This window comes from Sciurus vulgaris, assembly GCF_902686455.1.
Source record: "Sciurus vulgaris genome assembly, chromosome: 5".
Classification (NCBI taxonomy): Eukaryota; Metazoa; Chordata; class Mammalia; order Rodentia; family Sciuridae; genus Sciurus; species Sciurus vulgaris.
Genome location: NC_136465.1, coordinates 114,869,789 through 114,888,438, shown reverse-complemented (window position 1 = coordinate 114,888,438; position 18,650 = coordinate 114,869,789). Strand labels below are relative to the sequence as shown.

The 18,650-nt window shown below is 44.4% G+C and overlaps 1 protein-coding gene across 1 annotated transcript; it reads left to right on the top strand.

Annotated features, from left to right (window-relative positions):
* The first annotated feature begins 4,608 nt into the window (after nt 1-4,608).
* On the top strand, nt 4,609-10,265 carry KRT5 (keratin 5). The gene is made up of 9 exons (XM_079140872.1): nt 4,609-5,268; nt 5,843-6,057; nt 6,819-6,879; nt 6,986-7,081; nt 7,223-7,387; nt 7,748-7,873; nt 8,127-8,347; nt 9,145-9,179; nt 9,616-10,265. Exons 1-9 carry the CDS (start codon nt 4,720-4,722, stop codon nt 9,912-9,914), a joined length of 1,767 nt encoding a protein of 588 aa, XP_078996998.1. The 5' UTR covers nt 4,609-4,719; the 3' UTR covers nt 9,915-10,265.
* The last annotated feature ends 8,385 nt before the right edge of the window (nt 10,266-18,650 follow it).

Below are 18,650 nucleotides of genomic sequence, written 5' to 3'. Positions count from 1 at the left end.
AGGTTAGAATGGGGAAGGCCTCCTCCTGTGCCTCTGACCCCATGGGGACAGTCTGGCACAAAGGAAGTGTGGCCCTGCCTCCCCATTGGAAAGGAAGTCTGCAATCCTAGACTTCCAGAAGCACTCAGATCCTCCTGCAAGCACCAGAGCAAACACCAAGAAAATGGTAAAAGTTCTTCTGTGCAAGTTCACAGTTAGAGCTGTATCCATGTTTTTAGGGCAGTTCCTGGCACATGGCAATTCCTATATGTGTTTGTCTAAAAATGAAAATCACCCTCTATGGAAGGCAAGCACAGAGGTTTTTGCTGTACAGGTATATCCTTTTTTAGTCCCTCTGACTAATTTAAAGTATTTGTTGATTTCCAGCCCATAGTTTCAATCAACCAAGGGGGATTTTCAAAATCTTGGTATGTGATTGGCAAAACACTCTTCACATGAGAGAAGAGCATTCCGCAGACCTGCAGGGGCCTGTTGAAGGGAAACTGGGAGCTCTGCTCTGCAGCTCTGGCTCCACAAGCATGATCTCCTGCTAGACCTGAGGGATGGGCTGAGGCTGGGCCCCACAGCCCCCTGCGTACTCGCCCCACCCTTCCTGCTCGGCCTCGGCCAGCTCAGTGTTAGAATCATGGCTCGAGAAGCCTTCCTTCTGTCTGTGGGTCAGCTGTGTAGTGAGAGTCTGGGCAGCGTGTCTAGAGTTCTGGGGCTCCAGAACATTTCAAGGGCTGGCTTAGGACTAAGACATGGCTGGGAGTAGGGCCACAGGCTTTTTGTACTTGTGCCGTGACCCACAATTTGTGTGAAGCACCTGTGTGAGAAAACTCAACTCCAAGGGGTCAGGCCCCACTTGCCACCTTTACTCCAATAATGGCACCTGGGAGCTGCCTCCAAAGCCCACCTAAGTGGAGACCGAGCAGCTGCTTTGCTTCTGGAATCTCTGTTTCTATAGGTCTATTTTCAGACTTGGAGCCTGAGAGTCCTAGAAAGGCTGGGTGTGGCTCCCAGCACCCTCTGGCTACCTTGGCTGAATGAGGGAGGGGTGGCACAGAGGGGCCTGTCCCTCCAGCGAGCCTGAGAACTCAGCTGAAATTGAAGCAGGGCCCGAGTTGGGGTAGGGGTAGAACTCCTGTAGCTTTGGGTGGAGGTAGGAAAATTCTTCCCTCAATTCCTCCCCGAGGGTAGGGCTTTGTGCAGAGTTGTCTGGGGCTGGCGCACTGCTCCATCTGCCCTTCCTGTCCTGCGAATCTGGCTCTAGGCTCCCAGATAGGGTTGCCAACCACAGCCCAATGAATAGGTGACTCATGCCTCAACTATTGTTCCTCACTTTTTGTGCGGTACATGCACAGGATGGAAGGGCTGCAAAGATAATGGACATTACTGCTTTCTTTCTCTCCTGGAAAGGGCCTTGGGTCAGGGGCAGGACATGAGGGCCACCAGTGGACTCAAATGCAGGATGCTGTCAGGCGTGGGATGGGAGAAGAGTGGAGTGAAGTTCAAAGAATGGAGTCATGGTCTTTGTCCTCAGAAGGTACCTGGTCTGAAGGGACAAAAGACTCACCCTATAAACTGATCCCAGAGACAGAAGCAGCTGGGAAGGACTCTGGGACTCAGCTAAGGGTTGGGGACACTTAGGGGAGGAGTGGATGGAAATGTCTGTCAATGCCATTCAGAGAAAGTTTATGGAGCAAGGCTGGGCTGAGTGTGTGCATGATGCCAAGTCCCTAACTTTGGGGACCTGTACTGTTTGGGTGGGCTAGAGAACATCTGCAAAACCATGTTCTATTGAAGAGGTTCTATGTATTGTTTTCTATCTTCTATCTTTCACCAAAGAAATCCAGGTTGGGGTGTGGGCTCTGAGGACAGAGTCCTGAGCTGGTGTTGAAGGTTTTGCCTTCTCCTTGCCCGTGAGCCAATACTTCCCTTCTTGCTGCCTGGGAAGTGCTAGCCAGAGTCTCTGTTTCCCATGCTTCTCTGTGAGGGAGGTAAAGGAGCCATCTTATGGCCTCTTTCTCTGGGGACACCAGCCAGGCAGCCATTAGGCAGACCCATCAGTCCTGCACTCCTTTTGCTAATAGTGGGAAGAATGCCAGGAGAAGCTCAGTAGCATGCCCGACCAAGTCTTGGTAACTCCCTTGGGGGTGCCCAGCTGAAGAGCTAGGAGAGCTCCGTATAATCCCTCCCTTCCTCGGCAGAGGTAGTGCAGGCTGGGTGGGGCTCCCCTCCGCCAGGGCTGTATGCCTGGCTCCCCATGGGGGCTTCTCCACCACTTAAACCTGGTGGGAGGGCCGCCCTGCCTGGAGTTTCCCACAAGGTCAAAGGGACAGAGTGCTGCTTCTCCCCAAGCCAGCCACCCAACACTCCCTGCTACAGTTACTTGCCACCCACACACCGATGGTCCCTGTCATCTGAATCTGAGCTTGCACACTGAGCCATTCTCAGACTGGCCAGAATGCATTCCTGTCCCACCAGGTCCTCTTTCTTTACAACCCCGCCAGGAGGAGAATGAATGGGGAGGAGAGAATGTCCCTCTGTCTCAGGAAGGGTGGGGTTTCCCCAAGGGCAGTGGGGACTGTACCCAGGACCTGTGTGTGTGTGTGTGTGTGTGTGTGTGTGTGTGTGTGTGTGTGTGTGTGTGTGGCAGACATGCCCTGATAGAGATCTTCCAATGAAGAGGCGGGACTCTTGCTAGGAGCCCCCAGATGCTTGCATCAAGCCTGGACCTGTTCTTCCAGGGCTGAGGCCCCCACATAGTCTCGGGGTATTCATGCCTGCTTTCTGCAAGGCAACAACATGTGAAATTGGTGAATTCAGTAACATTCATCACTGAGGGTCTCAGAAATGTTCCAGGGAGGGAGGCATCCAAACCTCATTGTCTCAGACCTGCGAGACCAGCTCTGGCCAGTGTCTGTCTGTCTGCAGGGATTCATCTGTCAGCTGCTTTCTCTCTGGTGAGCAATTACTACCTAGCTGATCCCCAGCATTGCGGAGTCACTTTCCCACAGCCTTGACTTCCTTGTAGTCAATCGCAGGCCCTATCCAAGAGATTTCTGAGCCTGGGCGGGTCCTAATTCCTTTGCTCTTGGGAACATGGCCCCTCTGTCCCATGATTTTGAACCTGTTGCCACTCTACCCCTACTTCTGGCTCCAACCAAGGGGATTCAGCTCTTAATAGTTTAAGCACTGCCCTGCCTGAGGTTCTCAATTGAGAAGAGGCAGAGATGTGACCCCACTCAAGTTTGTAGTCCAAAAGAGAGGGTGTGGCCTAGGACAGACACTTGCTAGAATCTGACCAGAATGCCCTTCTTCCACCTGGTGCCCAAATTGATCAAATAAGTTGTGCAGAGGGGATTTTATGGAGCTCTCCCTAAAGCAACTGTGGGGTTGTTATGCCAGCTGCCTTGTCCCCACACCTGCTCTGCTTGGGCTCTCTGGCAGGACAATCCATAACTTAGAATTCCATTTTCCATTCCCTTGGCCCTGAAGGAAACTTGGGCCTAGAGCTTATAAAAGCACAGCAATTCCCGCTGCTTGGAACAGAGAGGTTCGCCGTTATAACAGGTCGGCAGATCCTCGACATGTTACTGATGAGATTAGAAGTTCCTGCAGGTATGTGTTTGTGGCGGCCTTCAGCCTGTATCAACAGATTCGATGACTCATTTCTTCCCTACTGGAATAACTGAGAGCTTGCTGGAACACACCTGGGGGGGCTGGGGGAGTCCTGAGGAGGTGTGATTGCCAGCAGAGTTTCAAGGCTTTTTGTAAGGAATGAGGGCCGCAGTGGGGAATCTCTGGGTTTGCAATGGCCCTGCAGGGTCTTAGCAGGGCCAAAGAGCAAGGGAAAGGTCAAAGACATAAAATGCTGTTAGGAGCAGGTGTGGAGGGACAGGCCTGGCCCTGAAGAGAGCACAGTGGTATATAGCCAGGCTGAGGCTTCCCACAGTCTCTGTTTCTGGAGTTTGGGGCTTGGGGGCACCTTTCTGGCCTGAATCTTGCAGGTGAATCTGCCCAGTGGGCTCTGAGATAACTGTGCCTACCCTAAGGAAGAACTTATGCAGAGAGGACTGGACTCTATTTCTCCTTCAGGCACATACCCAAGATACAGGACCTTGCAAGGACTGCCTTTCCAAGAGTGAAATCCCTATGGCAACGTCCCATCTAGCAAAGTGGAAGAAGAGCAATCTCTGCCAGGAGGGGGACTTGCTTTGTCCTCCACCCCCTCCACTGATGGACAGTGTCCCTGAAGTTAGTCGGTCAGCAAGCACTATGCTGAGATGGTGAACAGTGTCCCTGGTCCTCCCTAGGACAGTGGCCATGGTCAAATGTCCTCTTATTTCCTGGTCTCCTCTGGCTGCTCATGGCCCCCAGGCCCCATGGTGAGAAGAGACTATCTAGCAGGATGGCCGATTTGCTGCCAAGAGATCAGTGCTGCAAGGCAAGGTTATTTCTAACTGAGCAGAGCCTGCCAGAAAGCAAGCGTTTGCGCCCCGCACCATGGTGCAGGTGTGATGGGTGAGCTCACAGCTGCCCCCAGGGCACGCCCAGCCCACTTAATCATTCACAGCCGACAGCTCTCCCGCCCAGCCCAGTTCTGAGGGGATAAAAAGGGGCATTGCAGTTCCTGGGTAACAGAGCCACCCACTGCGTCCTGCTGAGCTCTGTTCTCTCCAGCACCTCCTGCCCCGCTAGTGCCCGGTGTTCTTGCTCCACCAGGAACAAGCCATCATGTCTCGCCAGTCGAGTGTGTCCTTCCGGAGTGGGGGCAGCCGCTCCTTCAGTGCTGCTTCTGCTATCACCCCGTCTGTCTCTCGCACCAGTTTTACCTCCGTGTCCCGGTCAGGGGGTGGCGGCGGTGGCAGGGTCAGCCTTGGGGGTGTTTGTGGGGCAGGTGGCTATGGCAGCCGGAGCCTCTACAATCTGGGTGGCTCCAAGAGGATTTCCTTCAGCGCTAGCGGTGGAGGCTTCAGGAACCGATTTGGTGGTGCTGGAGGTGGCTTTGGCTTTGGAGGTGGAGCCGGCAGCGGATTTGGTTTTGGTGGTGGAGCTGGTGGTGGTGGTGGCTTTGGGCTTGGTGGTGCAGCTGGCTTTGGTGGTGGCTATGGGGGCCCTGGCTTCCCCGTGTGCCCCCCTGGAGGCATCCAAGAGGTCACCGTCAACCAGAATCTCCTCACTCCTCTGAACCTGCAAATCGACCCCACCATCCAGCGGGTGAGGACTGAGGAGCGGGAGCAGATCAAGACCCTCAACAACAAGTTCGCCTCCTTCATCGACAAGGTGAGATAGGATCCTTTGCAAAAACTCACTGTAAGTCTTGAATAACTGCCAGAGAAGGAGGGGAGAGGGCAGACTTCTCAGGCTTTGTGCAAATACCTTCATGGTTTGCAGTTGTTTCCATTTCTTCCTGAGTTCTGGATTTCTGGGCCAGTTTCATAGACAGGCAGACTGGCAGGCAGAGCCTCATTTCTCCCCTTCAGAGGTCATCCCGGAAGGGCCCCATGATTATTATTATTGGAGAGAGAGACAAGCTCTGTGCCTCAGGAAATTGGAGTGGTTGCAAAGGAAGGCAGATGTGTTCACCTGGGGGCAGCCTGAGTGCCTTCTTGGCCCTCAGCATCGGGCCACACGCAGCTCCAGCCAGCTGTTCCAGGTTCTAGCTGTGCCCTGCACGATGGTGCTGTCTTCCTAAAAGAATGAGGTTGGGTGCTTTGCTCTGGATCTCTCCTCTGAGGCCCAGAAAGGCGCTGCACGTGGAAAAGTCTTAGGGGACAGCAGGTGATTCCCAAGAGTGAGTAGATCATAGAAACAAGAAGTGCAAACTTTTCTTCCTTCACACTCTGCTCCCCTCCAGGTGCGGTTTCTGGAGCAGCAGAATAAGGTCTTGGACACCAAGTGGACACTGCTCCAGGAGCAGGGCACCAAGACAGTGCGGCAGAGCCTGGAACCTTTGTTTGAGCAGTACATCAACAACCTCAGGAGGCAGCTGGATGGGATCCTCGGGGAGAGAGGCCGCCTGGACTCAGAACTGAGGAACATGCAGGACCTGGTGGAGGATTTCAAGAACAAGTGAGTCAGGGGTGGGTGGAGACAGGGGCATTGATATCTTCTTTGAACCAGATCAGTTTTGTAACCAGACTTCTGCTTATGCCTTCACCAGAAGCATATATCGTCCGCAGATATCCACAGTACTAAAAAAGAAAATCCTGATCCATGTTTAGAAAGTTCCAACTCCTGGTTTAGCACCTTGCCAGGCACTTAACCAACAGGCAGAGCTACAAGTGCAGCAGCCTGGGCACCACCTGCTGAAACGTTCCAGTCTCTCATCCTTGTTCTCTGGGGCTTTCTTCCCCAGTGCACTCAAAAAATACAGCATGGACTTTTGGTGGCTTCCCCGCAAAGCAGAAACTGATCACATAATCCGACTTGGTAACTCAAACAATTTCCTTAGTTTTATAAACGAGCTACTGAGATGATAGTGTTTGGTTTTGTTTAATTTTTTAAAGGCTCTGAATGCTGACAAAAGCACTAGAAAAGTTGGATAAATACGGAGTTGAGGGGAAACAGCATGGCTTTCCTACAGGAATAGTCCAGAAGCAACTGAATTATAGTGATGATAGACTGAGTACCTGTTAGACAGTCACAGAAAAGGTAGCATCCTAATGGGTAGGGACCTTGCCCAGGAATCACACTACCCCTGTTCCCTCTCTCTCTGCCTATGAGATGCAAGAAGGCCCTTCCAATTTGAAAGCAGGTTCACATTGTGCAATAAAGACCCCTCTGGTGTCCCTCATCCTCTGACAAATTTTTCCCATTCCTTTCACCACCAGGTATGAAGATGAAATCAACAAGCGTACCACCGCTGAGAATGAGTTTGTGATGCTGAAGAAGGTGTGTGGGGTGAAGGCTACCTGTAGCTTAGGGCAGTCACTTTCCTGGGGTGGAGTCATTGAAGTCAGATGAACATTATGAGATGCAAATGCTCCCATTTCTCCAGGATGTGGATGCTGCCTATATGAACAAGGTGGAGTTAGAGGCCAAGGTCGATGCCCTGATGGATGAGATCAACTTCATGAAGATGTTCTTCGATGCGGTGAGAAACTTACCTAAATTTTTCCATGTGGGTGGTCATTATTTTTTCCCGAAGTTGATGTCTCACAATGAATGGAAGATTTGAATGGAACTGACATTAAAAAACACAAGATCAGATGACTGACTTCAAGTCTTCCTGCAGGAGCTGTCCCAGATGCAGTCACACGTCTCTGACACATCTGTGGTCCTCTCCATGGACAACAACCGCAGCCTGGACCTGGACAGCATCATTGCTGAGGTCAAGGCCCAGTATGAGGACATCGCCAACCGCAGCCGAACTGAAGCCGAATCCTGGTACCAGACCAAGGTGTGCTCTCTGGCAAATGTCTCCTGAGTGAGGGGATGGACCTGTGTCTAAGACTCTGGGCCATGACAATGCTAAGGATGTGGCTCTTGAGGCTTGCTGAGGCAAAATGGTCTGAGTTATGGGAATTGTCAGGGATACATTTTCCATACAAACTCAAGAACCTGAAAAAAAATTTCATACCAGTGTTTCTAGGAGAGCAAAGACACTAGAGAAGAAATTATCTAAGACCAGTTCCACCTTGAGAAAGCCTGAATCAGCCTAACCTGTGGCACCTCTTGATAGTTCCTGCCTGTGAACTTGGAGAAAGTGCTTTCCACTCTCATGTGAACAGGATCTTTCTTTTTGTCCTGGTGGTTTCAGTATGAAGAGCTGCAGCAGACCGCTGGCCGGCATGGGGATGACCTGCGCAACACCAAGCATGAGATCTCTGAGATGAACCGCATGATCCAGAGGCTGAGATCTGAGATCGACAATGTCAAGAAGCAGGTAGGACGAGGTGAAAGAGGACAAGAAGGGGCTTTGAATGGGAGACACATTGTGTGTTCCTCTTGCTAAACACACACACACACACACACACACACACACAGAGCGATGTCCTATCACCCATCATGACCAGGATAGATGCTCTGGGTTCTCTCTGGAGCTGTAGATTGGTTTGCTTGACCTAGAATCTCAAAAAGAGACACCTCAGACCCAGCTCAGCTACACAATGCCCCCACTCTTCCTTTCCTCCTTGCAGTGCGCCAACCTGCAGAACGCCATTGCCGATGCTGAGCAGCGTGGGGAGCTGGCCCTCAAGGATGCCAGGAACAAACTGGCAGAGCTGGAGGAGGCCCTGCAGAAGGCCAAGCAGGACATGGCCCGGCTGCTGAGGGAGTACCAGGAGCTCATGAATACCAAGTTGGCCCTGGACGTGGAGATCGCCACCTACCGCAAGCTGCTGGAGGGCGAGGAGTGCAGGTGGGCTGACGCTGTGGGCCAGCATGACCTCCCATTTGATGAGGTGGAGCTCCTCCACTGCAGGATGTCAAACACACAAACAAGTGACCTCTGTCATGCATATGATAATGATACATTGCCTGCCCACTTGCAACCTGACAGGTGGACATACCACAGGTCTCAACTCACTCTTCTGACTTATTCCCCATGCCCAAGGTTCTTGGGTGCTGCCTCCCTCCAACTAAACTTCCAGAAGGTGATCTGAGTGCTGTCCTCTTCCCACTTTCTCCGTGTAGACCTCAGTGCCCATGCCTCACCCATCTTTATTCTCGTCCTCCTGATTCCTCAACTACCTCCTCCTTCAGGAAGCCTATTCTGATTATTTCAGCTGAGTTAACTTGCCTGCCTTTGGATTCTCAAACTACTCTGTTTTCTTGAATCTTCGCACACTGTCCGTTGCCTACTTTCTGTTTGAGGGATTTCTGTCCGTGCCAAGTTCTCTCACAGATTGTACACTCCTCCAAGGCCAAAACTGCTGTGTGTGCATACTCTTATTTCCCACAACCTCTTACTCATGCTTTTGGTAAAATGGGTGGAGGACAATGTGAATTATAATCTTTTGACAACCTGCTGCTTGGTCAAACCCTGTTCATTGGAAAGTCCCTCCAAAAGGGCTTCCTCTTCTTCTAACTTCATGGTCTTTTAGGGATGCAGACTCTAGCATTGGAATGACTTCTAATCACAACTATGGGAGTTAGCCACATAGACTAATATTATCGTTGGGGAATTTTTAACTCATTTCAATTTTTTTCTTTCAGGCTGAGTGGAGAGGGCGTTGGACCAGTCAATATCTGTAAGTAACTTTGAGCAGACATTCACAATGATGATAATATGGGATACTTGGTGCCAACTCAGAATCCTGTTCTTTCTAGGTATCAAACAGTCCCCTTTCCAATATGTGGTTATTTAACACATTAGTGAAAAGCAAGTGATGCAGGAGACAGAACATAGATTGGGACATGAAGCATTATAGCTTGTTTCTTATCTCTTAAAGGGCAGGTCATGCGGCATATACATTTTGGACCCTGTACCTACCTCTGGAGTACCTAGCACCATGTTTTAGTCTTATGTCTACCTGATTTCTGTTGGGGAGGTTAGCTAAATGACAGTTCTTCTGGGACTCTGTAAAAGGGACCAGATGTAGTGCTCCATGACTGGCAGGATCAAACAAGCTGGCCCTGTAGAATTCATCTGACGGGTAGTCTCACCCATTTCTCCTTTCCCTGCAGCTGTCGTCACAAACAGTGTCTCCTCTGGCTATGGCGGCGGCAGTGGCTTTGGTGGAGGCCTTGGTGGAGGCCTTGGTGGAGGTCTCGGTGGAGGCCTCGGTGGAGGCAGCGGTGGTGGCTACTACTCCAGCAGCAGTGGGGGTGTTGGTATGGGCGGTGGGCTCAGCGTGGGGGGCTCTGGCTTCAGTGCAAGCAGTGGACGAGGGATGGGAATGGGCTTTGGCAGTGGTGGGAGCAGCAGCTCCAGCGTCAAATTTGTCTCCACCACCTCCTCCTCCCGGAGGAGCTTCAAGAGCTAAGAAGAGCCTGCTAGAGGTCACCCCGTCCCAAGAGCAGCCACAGTGGTGGAGCCACCTCTGCTAGGCAGTTGCCCAAGCCAAGTTTTCTCTTTTTCTGGAGAGTAGTCTAGACCCAGGCTACTGGTTTCTGGGAGGACCCAATTCCCAGTCTCTGCTATCCCATATCACAGTTCTATATTTGGCTTCAAATCAGTTGTTAGTTCCTGTACCATGGTACTTGGGACATGAGAATCCAAAGTTTTCCAGTATCTAAGCCAGCAAAACAGAATCCCCACCCCAGTGCCCATCCCAATTTTGAGCTGGTTCTGAATACCTCCAGAGTATGTTCAATAAAATGCTTTTCTAATATAAGCTGTGGTGCAGAATTGTTTTTTCCAGGTCTTCCACCAGCTTAGAGACCTCTGAGGGTCAATCTGTGCAGATGTGATGGGTCATTTAATGGTTCACAGGGAGAACAGGATAAGCTTGGAGGTAAAGTGGCCATCACAGGAGGTCCAGAGACTCCTTTAGGCACAAGAGGAGGTTGGAAAACCTCTGCAGTGGAGGAGTCTTGCAGGGCACCAATGGGGGTGTCTAAGGTACATTGTACCGTGGACAGATTTTAGAGCTTTTGGCCAATTTAAGTAACATTGGTAAATGAAGGATATGTTGCCTTCAGAGCTCCAAAAGCCTTAAAAGATGTTGGGCCTCTTTTAATATTGTGGTTGTTGAGACAGTCAACAGCTGTTACATGTCAATGCCAGGCTGGAGTAGCCCTCAGTTTACCAAATACTTTCAGGAATTTCACCAAGGTGGCAGGATCTTATACTGTGTGGGAAAATGGCACACCCTCTTTGGGGGACTTCTTTGTGAGTGTTTATATGTCCTGAATATTTATATAAAATGAACCCCTTTGGAGGAGGCTTCATCCATGTCAATCATATCCATGATCCTAGACAAAGTCAGGGGCTTTCAAGTTCTTGCCTGCAAAGACTGCGTGCAATGATCAGGCTGTTGAGGTGCTTCAGGTGTCTGGAAAAGTCATATTGTGCCCCTTCAGAGGTGCCAGCTGTTAAAATGGACACTGAGTAGAATATTACCAGCCAAATCTACAAGCAGGTGCAGATTGCATAAATCACTAATTTCAATAAGGCTGTGTATGGGATCTTAGCTATGACCATGCCATTAAGGGTGTGGTGATCCACAGTGAGGCACCATTCGTTATTTTCAAGTTTAAAAATAGGCCACATTGGGTAGCTGAATGGAGATTCAGTGGGTGTAATTACTCTTTCACTAAGTAGATTCTGTACAATGGGTTGCGTTCCTTGAAGGTCCCATTTTAATTTACCTGGAGGCATGTTCATTATTTTAACTGGGGAAAATCCACCAAGTTGCATTTTGTCAAGCCAGTTTGTAGGTGCCAAGGACTTAGTTAAATTTTAACTTATTACCCATTGACTCAGACTGCCCATGTTTAATATGGGGTATTTTAGGGGATGTTATGGTCATGGGGAATTAAGACAAGTCAATAATTCTGATAACTAAGTTAAGGTATATCTGTTCTCTCTTGTATATTTAGAAACTTTCTTAAGGGGCACCTTGTTTAAATTTAGTGGGATCCCCAGGTATACGTGTAATTTAAGTTCCAGCAAGGACTAAGGTTTGGTGATGTTTATTTCAGCAGGTGTGAATGTAAATTCAGAACCTACGTGGTAACCAAGGTTAATATGCACACCTTTTTTTTAATCTTTTTGATGTATAAACTATTAAAAATTAATTAAAGAATAATTTGGATTTTCAATTGCATCAAATTATGGACTTCTGTTTTCATTTTTTCCTCCTGATTTCCATTTTCCTCCTTCCTCTTTCCCTTTATTTTCCTTTCCTTTAATTTCTCCTCCCTTCCTTCCTACACTTTGGTGAGAAAGGAATTCTCCTGCTCATATTTCTAAACGTCTTCCTCCAGAGAGCCTCAAATCAGTATCATCAGGGTGAGGGGTTCACTAGCCAATGGAAATAGCTAGCTCCTTGGTTTTGCCACAAAGATACCATGAGTGTTCTCCCCTGTAGCTCAGAAGATAAGGATCTTCTCTGGCAACAGAGGTTTAGGAAATGGTAGCAGCAGCCAAGGCATTTTATAGAACCCAGCCAGGCCTCCAGTTCTAGGAGTGTGGCTGCAGCATGCTGCATTGTAACTGCTCTTCCTCTGCAGAGACCACCACTTGATGGGGCCATATCCAAATATTGCACAAGTTATTGATCTTTTCCCTGCACATTACATAAAATGAGAGCAAGCACCTGCTTGAGACACAAAATAGTCACAGGGTAAGAGTCATTCTGAGCTTAGCATCAGTCCTGGTTTACACTGGAACTGAGAAACACAATTCAACCTGAGATACACAGATAGGTCTGAACTGAGACACAGGACTCAAGGCTGCCTTAAGGAGAACCCCAATCCCATACTCCTGTCCCTAAAAATTACTGAAATTCTAACTTGGGTCAGTCACACAGCAGCTCCAAGTGCAGGCCCATGAGTGGACACACAGCCAGATGTCGCCCAAAGCAAGAAAAGAATGACCCCAGTGCTGGTAAAGTTTGGGAATGACAGGGAGGATAACTAATCCCCCAAAGTCACCCCAGCTCCAAAGCTTCTGCCTAGGGCTCAGTAGCAAGACCTTTGCTCAACTGCAGAAACCCATGAAAACTGGAACAATGACAAGCAGCAACTCTTCATCTGTAAGAGAACAGAGGTCTTTGGGCAATTATAGAGAATCCCAACTTACCAGAGCAGTACTCATGAGCAGAACCCGCCATAGGAACCCATATGTGGCAGGAAAACCTACCCTGAATTGACAAATTGCTGGTGACTCCGTGTGGCCAAGTTTTGTAGTTAAAACTCCATAGTATCCCAGTCTTAAAGGGAGCATCCCTACTTTTGTTTAGCTTCCAGGGTCTCTACTGTGTCCTCATGGAAGAGATCAGAGAAAAGTCCCCGCAGGCTTCCAGCAGGGGGAGTGGAAAATGAATCATTTTGAAATAGCCGGAGCACTCTGCTTTTCACAGTCTGCCTTCTGTACATACTAGTTAACCTCAGCTAGCCTGCTAAAGTTTATCAGAGCCCAACTTACCTGGGGTAAGGGAAACAAGAAAGAATCAAAAGAAAGGCTAGAGTTCACCATAACAGAAATGAAGAATGTGATCGATGGGCTCATTAGTGGACTGGGCACAGCAAAGGGAAGAATTTGAGCTTGAAAATATGACAATAGAAACTCATAAAACAGAAAGAAAAAAGTCAGAGAAAAATAGAACAGAATATGCAGGAACTGTGGTGACAAGAATATGCAACAACAAAAGGTAAAGTATGTGTGTAATAGAAACACTAGAGGGAAAAGAAATAGAGAAAGGGACATGAGAAGTATTGGACGGGCCTGGGTGTGGCTCAGGGGCAGAGCACTCTCCTGGCATGTGTGAGGCACTGGGTTTGAGTCTGAGCACGGCATATAAACAAACAAATAAATAAATAAATAAAAGATATTATGTCCATAAAAAAAAAAGAAGTATTGGAGGCAGTACATAAAAATAAATATATAAAATAAAGGTATTATGTTCATAAAAAAAGAAAGAAGTATCGGAAGCAATGATGACTGAGAATTTCCTAAGATTAATGTCAGACATTAAATAACAGATCAAGGAAGTTCAAAGAATATCAAGCAGCAGAAATGTAAACACACACATGTACATGAAAGAATGATGCCTATGCATATTTTCAAACTGCAGAAAATTAAAAAATAAAGAAAAAAATCTGAAAGAAACCATAGGATAAAATGAATTATCTACAGAGAAGTAAACATAAGAATTACATCCAAATTTCGTCATAGAAATCATGCAAACAAAAGGAGAGTGGAGTAAAATATTTAGTGTTGAGGGATAAACCACCAATCTAGAATTCCATATCTTCTAATTTATCTTTCAAAAGTGAAGGAGAAATAAAGGCTTTTTTAGTAAAACAAACATCAAGGGTAAATACACTTGCCAGTAGTCTTACCCTGTAAAAAGTGTTAAAAAAAAAAGTTCTTCACAGAGTAGAAAATGATAGAGGCCAGAAACTTGGATCTACATAAAGAAAGGAAGCACATTAGAGGAGAAAGAAGTAAAGCAAAGTTTTTTTTTTACTTGATCTAAAAAAGTTTGTTCAAAATTATAATAGCAACAATGTCTTCAATGTTTACACCTCATGTGTAAGTGTAATGAATGGCAGGAACGCAGAAGGGATGAGAAGGAGGAATTGGGGTTATTTGGTTATTATGGGAATGAGCAGTGATAGTGTGTTGTTTGTAAATAGACTTGGATTAGTGGTAAATGTGTGCTCAAACTCTAGGAGAACCACCAAAAGAAGAGTTTTTAAAAGTTTTTAAAAGTATGATTGATATACTAACAAAGGAGAGAAAACAGAATTATACAAGATGCTCAATAAAAACACCAAAAGGCAGAAAAAGAGTGGTAGACAAAAGTAGGAAAAAAGAATGAGGGCAATGACCAGAAAACAAGCAACAAATATTAATAATCACTTTAAATGTCAATAATCTAAACGAACCAATTTGAAAATAGAATGCTTAAAACATTTTTTTTAGAAAATCCAAGTTATATGTTGTCCATAAGAAACCTACTTTAAATATAAAGATATATATGATTGAAAGTAAAGGAGTGGATTAATAGAGCATGCTAACTCTGCTCAAAAGAAATCTGAAGTAGCTGTGTTAATTTCAGATAGGATAGACTGCAAGCAAGGAGGGATATCAGGGATGAAGAGGGACATTACCTAACAATAAAGGGGTCAATTCAAAGACATAACAATCCTTTATGTGTAGGTACTAAACACAGGGCAACAAAACATGTAAATCAAAAGCCAATAGAAAGGCAAGGAGAAATGATGAATTTTCTGTTACAGCTGGAGACTTTTATATCTCCTACTTTCTATTTTTTCTAATAGAAAATATTCATATTGGTTTTCTTCCTTTTAATTTACCTTTTCATTTTAAATAACATAATAATTATACATATTTATGGGGTAAATATTTCATTATGGGTATATGATGTGTACTGATCAAATCAGGTTAGCAAGCATTTCCATCTCCTTATCATTTCTTTATGTTTGGATCTTTCAAGTTCCTCTCTTCTAGTTGTTCATAAAATATATAATAGGTTATTGTACACTATAGTCACCTTGTTGTAGGTAATGAACAGTAGAACTTATTCTTCCTTTGTTTTCTTACCCATTATCCATCATCCCTCTACCTCCCTTCTGCCCTTCCTAGCTTACTAATTACTATTCTGTTTTCTCCTACTTTGACATCATGGTTTTAAGCTATAAGTGAGATTATGCAGTACTCATTTTTCTGTGCCTGGCTTATTTCACTTAAAATAATGCTCAATTCCATCAATTTTTGCCACAAATGATGACTTCATTCTTTCTTATGGGTGATAGTATTCCATCATGCATATATATCACATTTTCTTTATTCATCCATCCATCCATTGATGAAAACCTACGTTGATTCCTTATCTTGGCTATTTCAAATAGTGTTACAACAAACATGGAGGTTCAGGTGTCTCTTTGATATACTGGTTTTATTTCCTTTGGATACAAATATACCCAGAAGTAGAATACCCAGAAGTAGAATAGTTATATCATATAGTAGATAAATTTTAGCTTCTGGAGAGGAACCTCTGGACTTTTTTATTATGGCTGTACTGATTTTTCTTCTCACCAGCATTACATAAAACTTATTTTTTGAGTTTCATATATATTCTGGGTATTAATCCTTTGTTAGATGAATAGTTTGTAAATACTTTGTCCCATTCTGTAGTTGTCTTCACTTTGTTAACTGTTTCTTTTTCTGTGTAGAAGCATCTTAGTTTGATATAGTCTCATTTGTCTACTTTGCTTTTGGTCCCTCTACTTTTGGGCTCTTATCTGAAAATCATTGCCTATATGACTTCCTGAAAATGTTTTTCCTGTTTTCTTCTAGTAGTTTTGTAGTTTCATGTCTTAAATTGAGTCTGTTTTTGTACACAGCAAGAGAGAGAAATTAAGTTTCATTTTTCTGTATAATGGATGTTATGGTTTGGTTCTACACTGTTCCCTGAAGATTCATGTTGTAAAGGCTTGGTCTACAATGCAGAAATGTTCAGAGTGGGACTTTGGTAAATCATTGGGACATGGGGACTCTGTCCTCATAAATGGATTAATCCCTTGGTAGCTGAATGAACAACTGGGAGGTGGAAGAAACTGAAGATGGTGGACCATGACTGGAAGCCCACCCTGCTTTCTCTCTGTGTTTCCTGGCTCTCAGGAGTTGAGCAGCTTTCCTCTGCCATGCCCTTTTATCATGATATTCTGCCTAAAACAATGGAGCCAGCTGACTGTGGACTAAAACAGTGAGTCAAAATAAATCTGTCCTCTTTACAGTGGTTTCTCGCAGGTATTTGTCACAGCAACAAAAGTTGAACAATACAATAGGTACCAGTTTTCTCAGTGACATTTATTAAGATTCTGTCCTTTCTTCCATACTTTTGGTGCATTTTTCAATTAACAATTGGCTGTAAATGCATAATATTGACTTTCTATTAGAAAAGTAGTCAATCAACTGTGTATAATTAAATCTTTAGAATAGTTCATCCATCAAGAGTAAAATACACATCCGTTACAAGCTCATATAGAACATCTGCCAAGATAAGCCACGTTCAGGACCATAAAACACACCTTAACAGATGTAAAAAAATAGAAATCATACAAAGTCTGCTCTTAGACCACAACAGAATTCAGCTAGAAATTTATAACAGAAAGCTAAAAATTTCAAAACATGTAAAAACTAAAAAGTACAACTCCACATAACACATGAGTCCAAAAAGAAATCTCAAGAGAAACATTTTAAACTATTCCTTTTTAAAATATTTTTTTAGTTGTAGATGGACACAATACCTTTATTTTATTTATTTATTTTTATGTGGTGCTGAGGATTGAACTCAGGGTCTCACATGTGCTAGGCAAGCACTCTACCACTGAGCTACAACTCAAGCCACTCAAGAGAAATTCAAAAAATTTTTGGAATAAATGAAAATAAAAAACAACGTCAAAATGTACCACATGTGATGAAGGGAAATTTATAGCACTGAATACATGTATTAGACAAGAAGAAAGATCTAAAATCAATAATCTAAGTTTCACCCTTAGAAAACTTGAAGAGCAAAATTAAATTCAAAGTAAGCATATAAAAAGACATAATAAAAATTAGAACTGAAATCAATTAAATTAAATACAGGAAATTAATAGAGAAAAAAACAAAGAAATGAAAAGCTATTTCTTCAGAAAGATTAATAAAATTGATAAGGTCTAGTCAGTTTAAGAAAAAAGAGAAAGGACATAAATTAATAATCCCAGCAATGAATGACTAAATATCACTATCGATCCTATTAAAAGATTATTGAAGAAATGCTATGATCAGCTCTTTGCCATTAAATTTGATAACTGAGAAGAGACCACTTTCTTTAAAGACTGTTAAATTTCTTTAAAGTTATGTTAAAATGCAAACAAGAAGTAGATAATTTCAATAATCTATTCAAGAAATTTAATCAGTAATGATTGACATTCCAAAACAGAAGTGCCATGCCCAGATAGGTTCATTGGTGTATGCTACCAAATATTTAAGGAAGAAATTGTACCAGCTCCCTATAATCTGTTCCAGAAAATAAAACAGGAAACACTTCCTACTCATTCTATGAAGGCAGCTTCATTCTAACCCCCAAATCAAAGACATTATAATAACAGAAAACAAAGATGTAAAAATCCATCACAAAGTATTAGGAAACTGAATCAATAATGCATAATAAAATTATATATATTATGACCAATTGAATTTTTAAAAATTTGTTTTAGTTGTTGATGGACCTTTATTTAATATATTTATTTATATGGGGTGCTGAGAATCAAACCCAGTGCCTCACACATACCAGATAATTGTTCTACTGCTGAGCTACAGCTCTAGCGCTGTGGCCAATTGAAATTTATTCCAAGAATATAAACCTGGTTTGGCATCTGGAAATCAATTAATGTAATTCATCACAGTAAGAGACTAAAGATTATCAATAGGTGTGCAAAAATATTTGACAAAATTCAACAACATTCATAATAAAAACTCTCAGAAAGCTAGGAATATTGGGGAGCTTCCTCAATTTGATAAAAAGAACATCTACAGAAAACCTACATTTGACATCATATTTAATCGTGATAAACTAGCTTTCTCACTGAGGTTGAGACTAAAGCAAAAATGTCCCTTCTCACATCTTCTTCCTTCCTCAGACTCCCAAGTTGCTGGGACTATAGGCGTGCACCATTTTGCCCAGCTTCACAACTCCTTTTCAACATCAGCTGGAAGTCCTGGTAATCGCAATAAGATAAGAAAAGAAAATAAGAGGTATAAAAAATGAGGAAGAAAGAAATAAAACTTTGAGTAGCATGATTATTTATGTAGAAAACAAAAACTCCTGAGGCTCACAAGTGATTATAACAAGGATGCAGGATAACATATGAAGTCAATCATTTTCCTGTGTATTACCAATGAAAAATTGAAATGAAATTTATAGTATGCTATTTACATTACAGCACTGCAAAAAATAAGGGAGTTGGTATAAATCTAGCCAAATGTACACAGATCTGTATGAGAGAAAACTATAAAACTCCAATGAAAGAAATCAAAG

What these genes read in the sequence shown, in the direction of transcription:
- KRT5 (XM_079140872.1), top strand. Translation starts at nt 4,720, where the DNA reads ATGTCTCGCCAGTCGAGTGTGTCCTTCCGGAGTGGGGGCAGCCGCTCC. An exon ending in GTGGAGGATTTCAAGAACAA is followed by an intron (nt 6,058 to 6,818) that starts GTGAGTCAGGGG and finishes TTTCACCACCAG; the next exon opens with GTATGAAGATGAAATCAACA. An exon ending in TCGACAATGTCAAGAAGCAG is followed by an intron (nt 7,874 to 8,126) that starts GTAGGACGAGGT and finishes TCCTCCTTGCAG; the next exon opens with TGCGCCAACCTGCAGAACGC.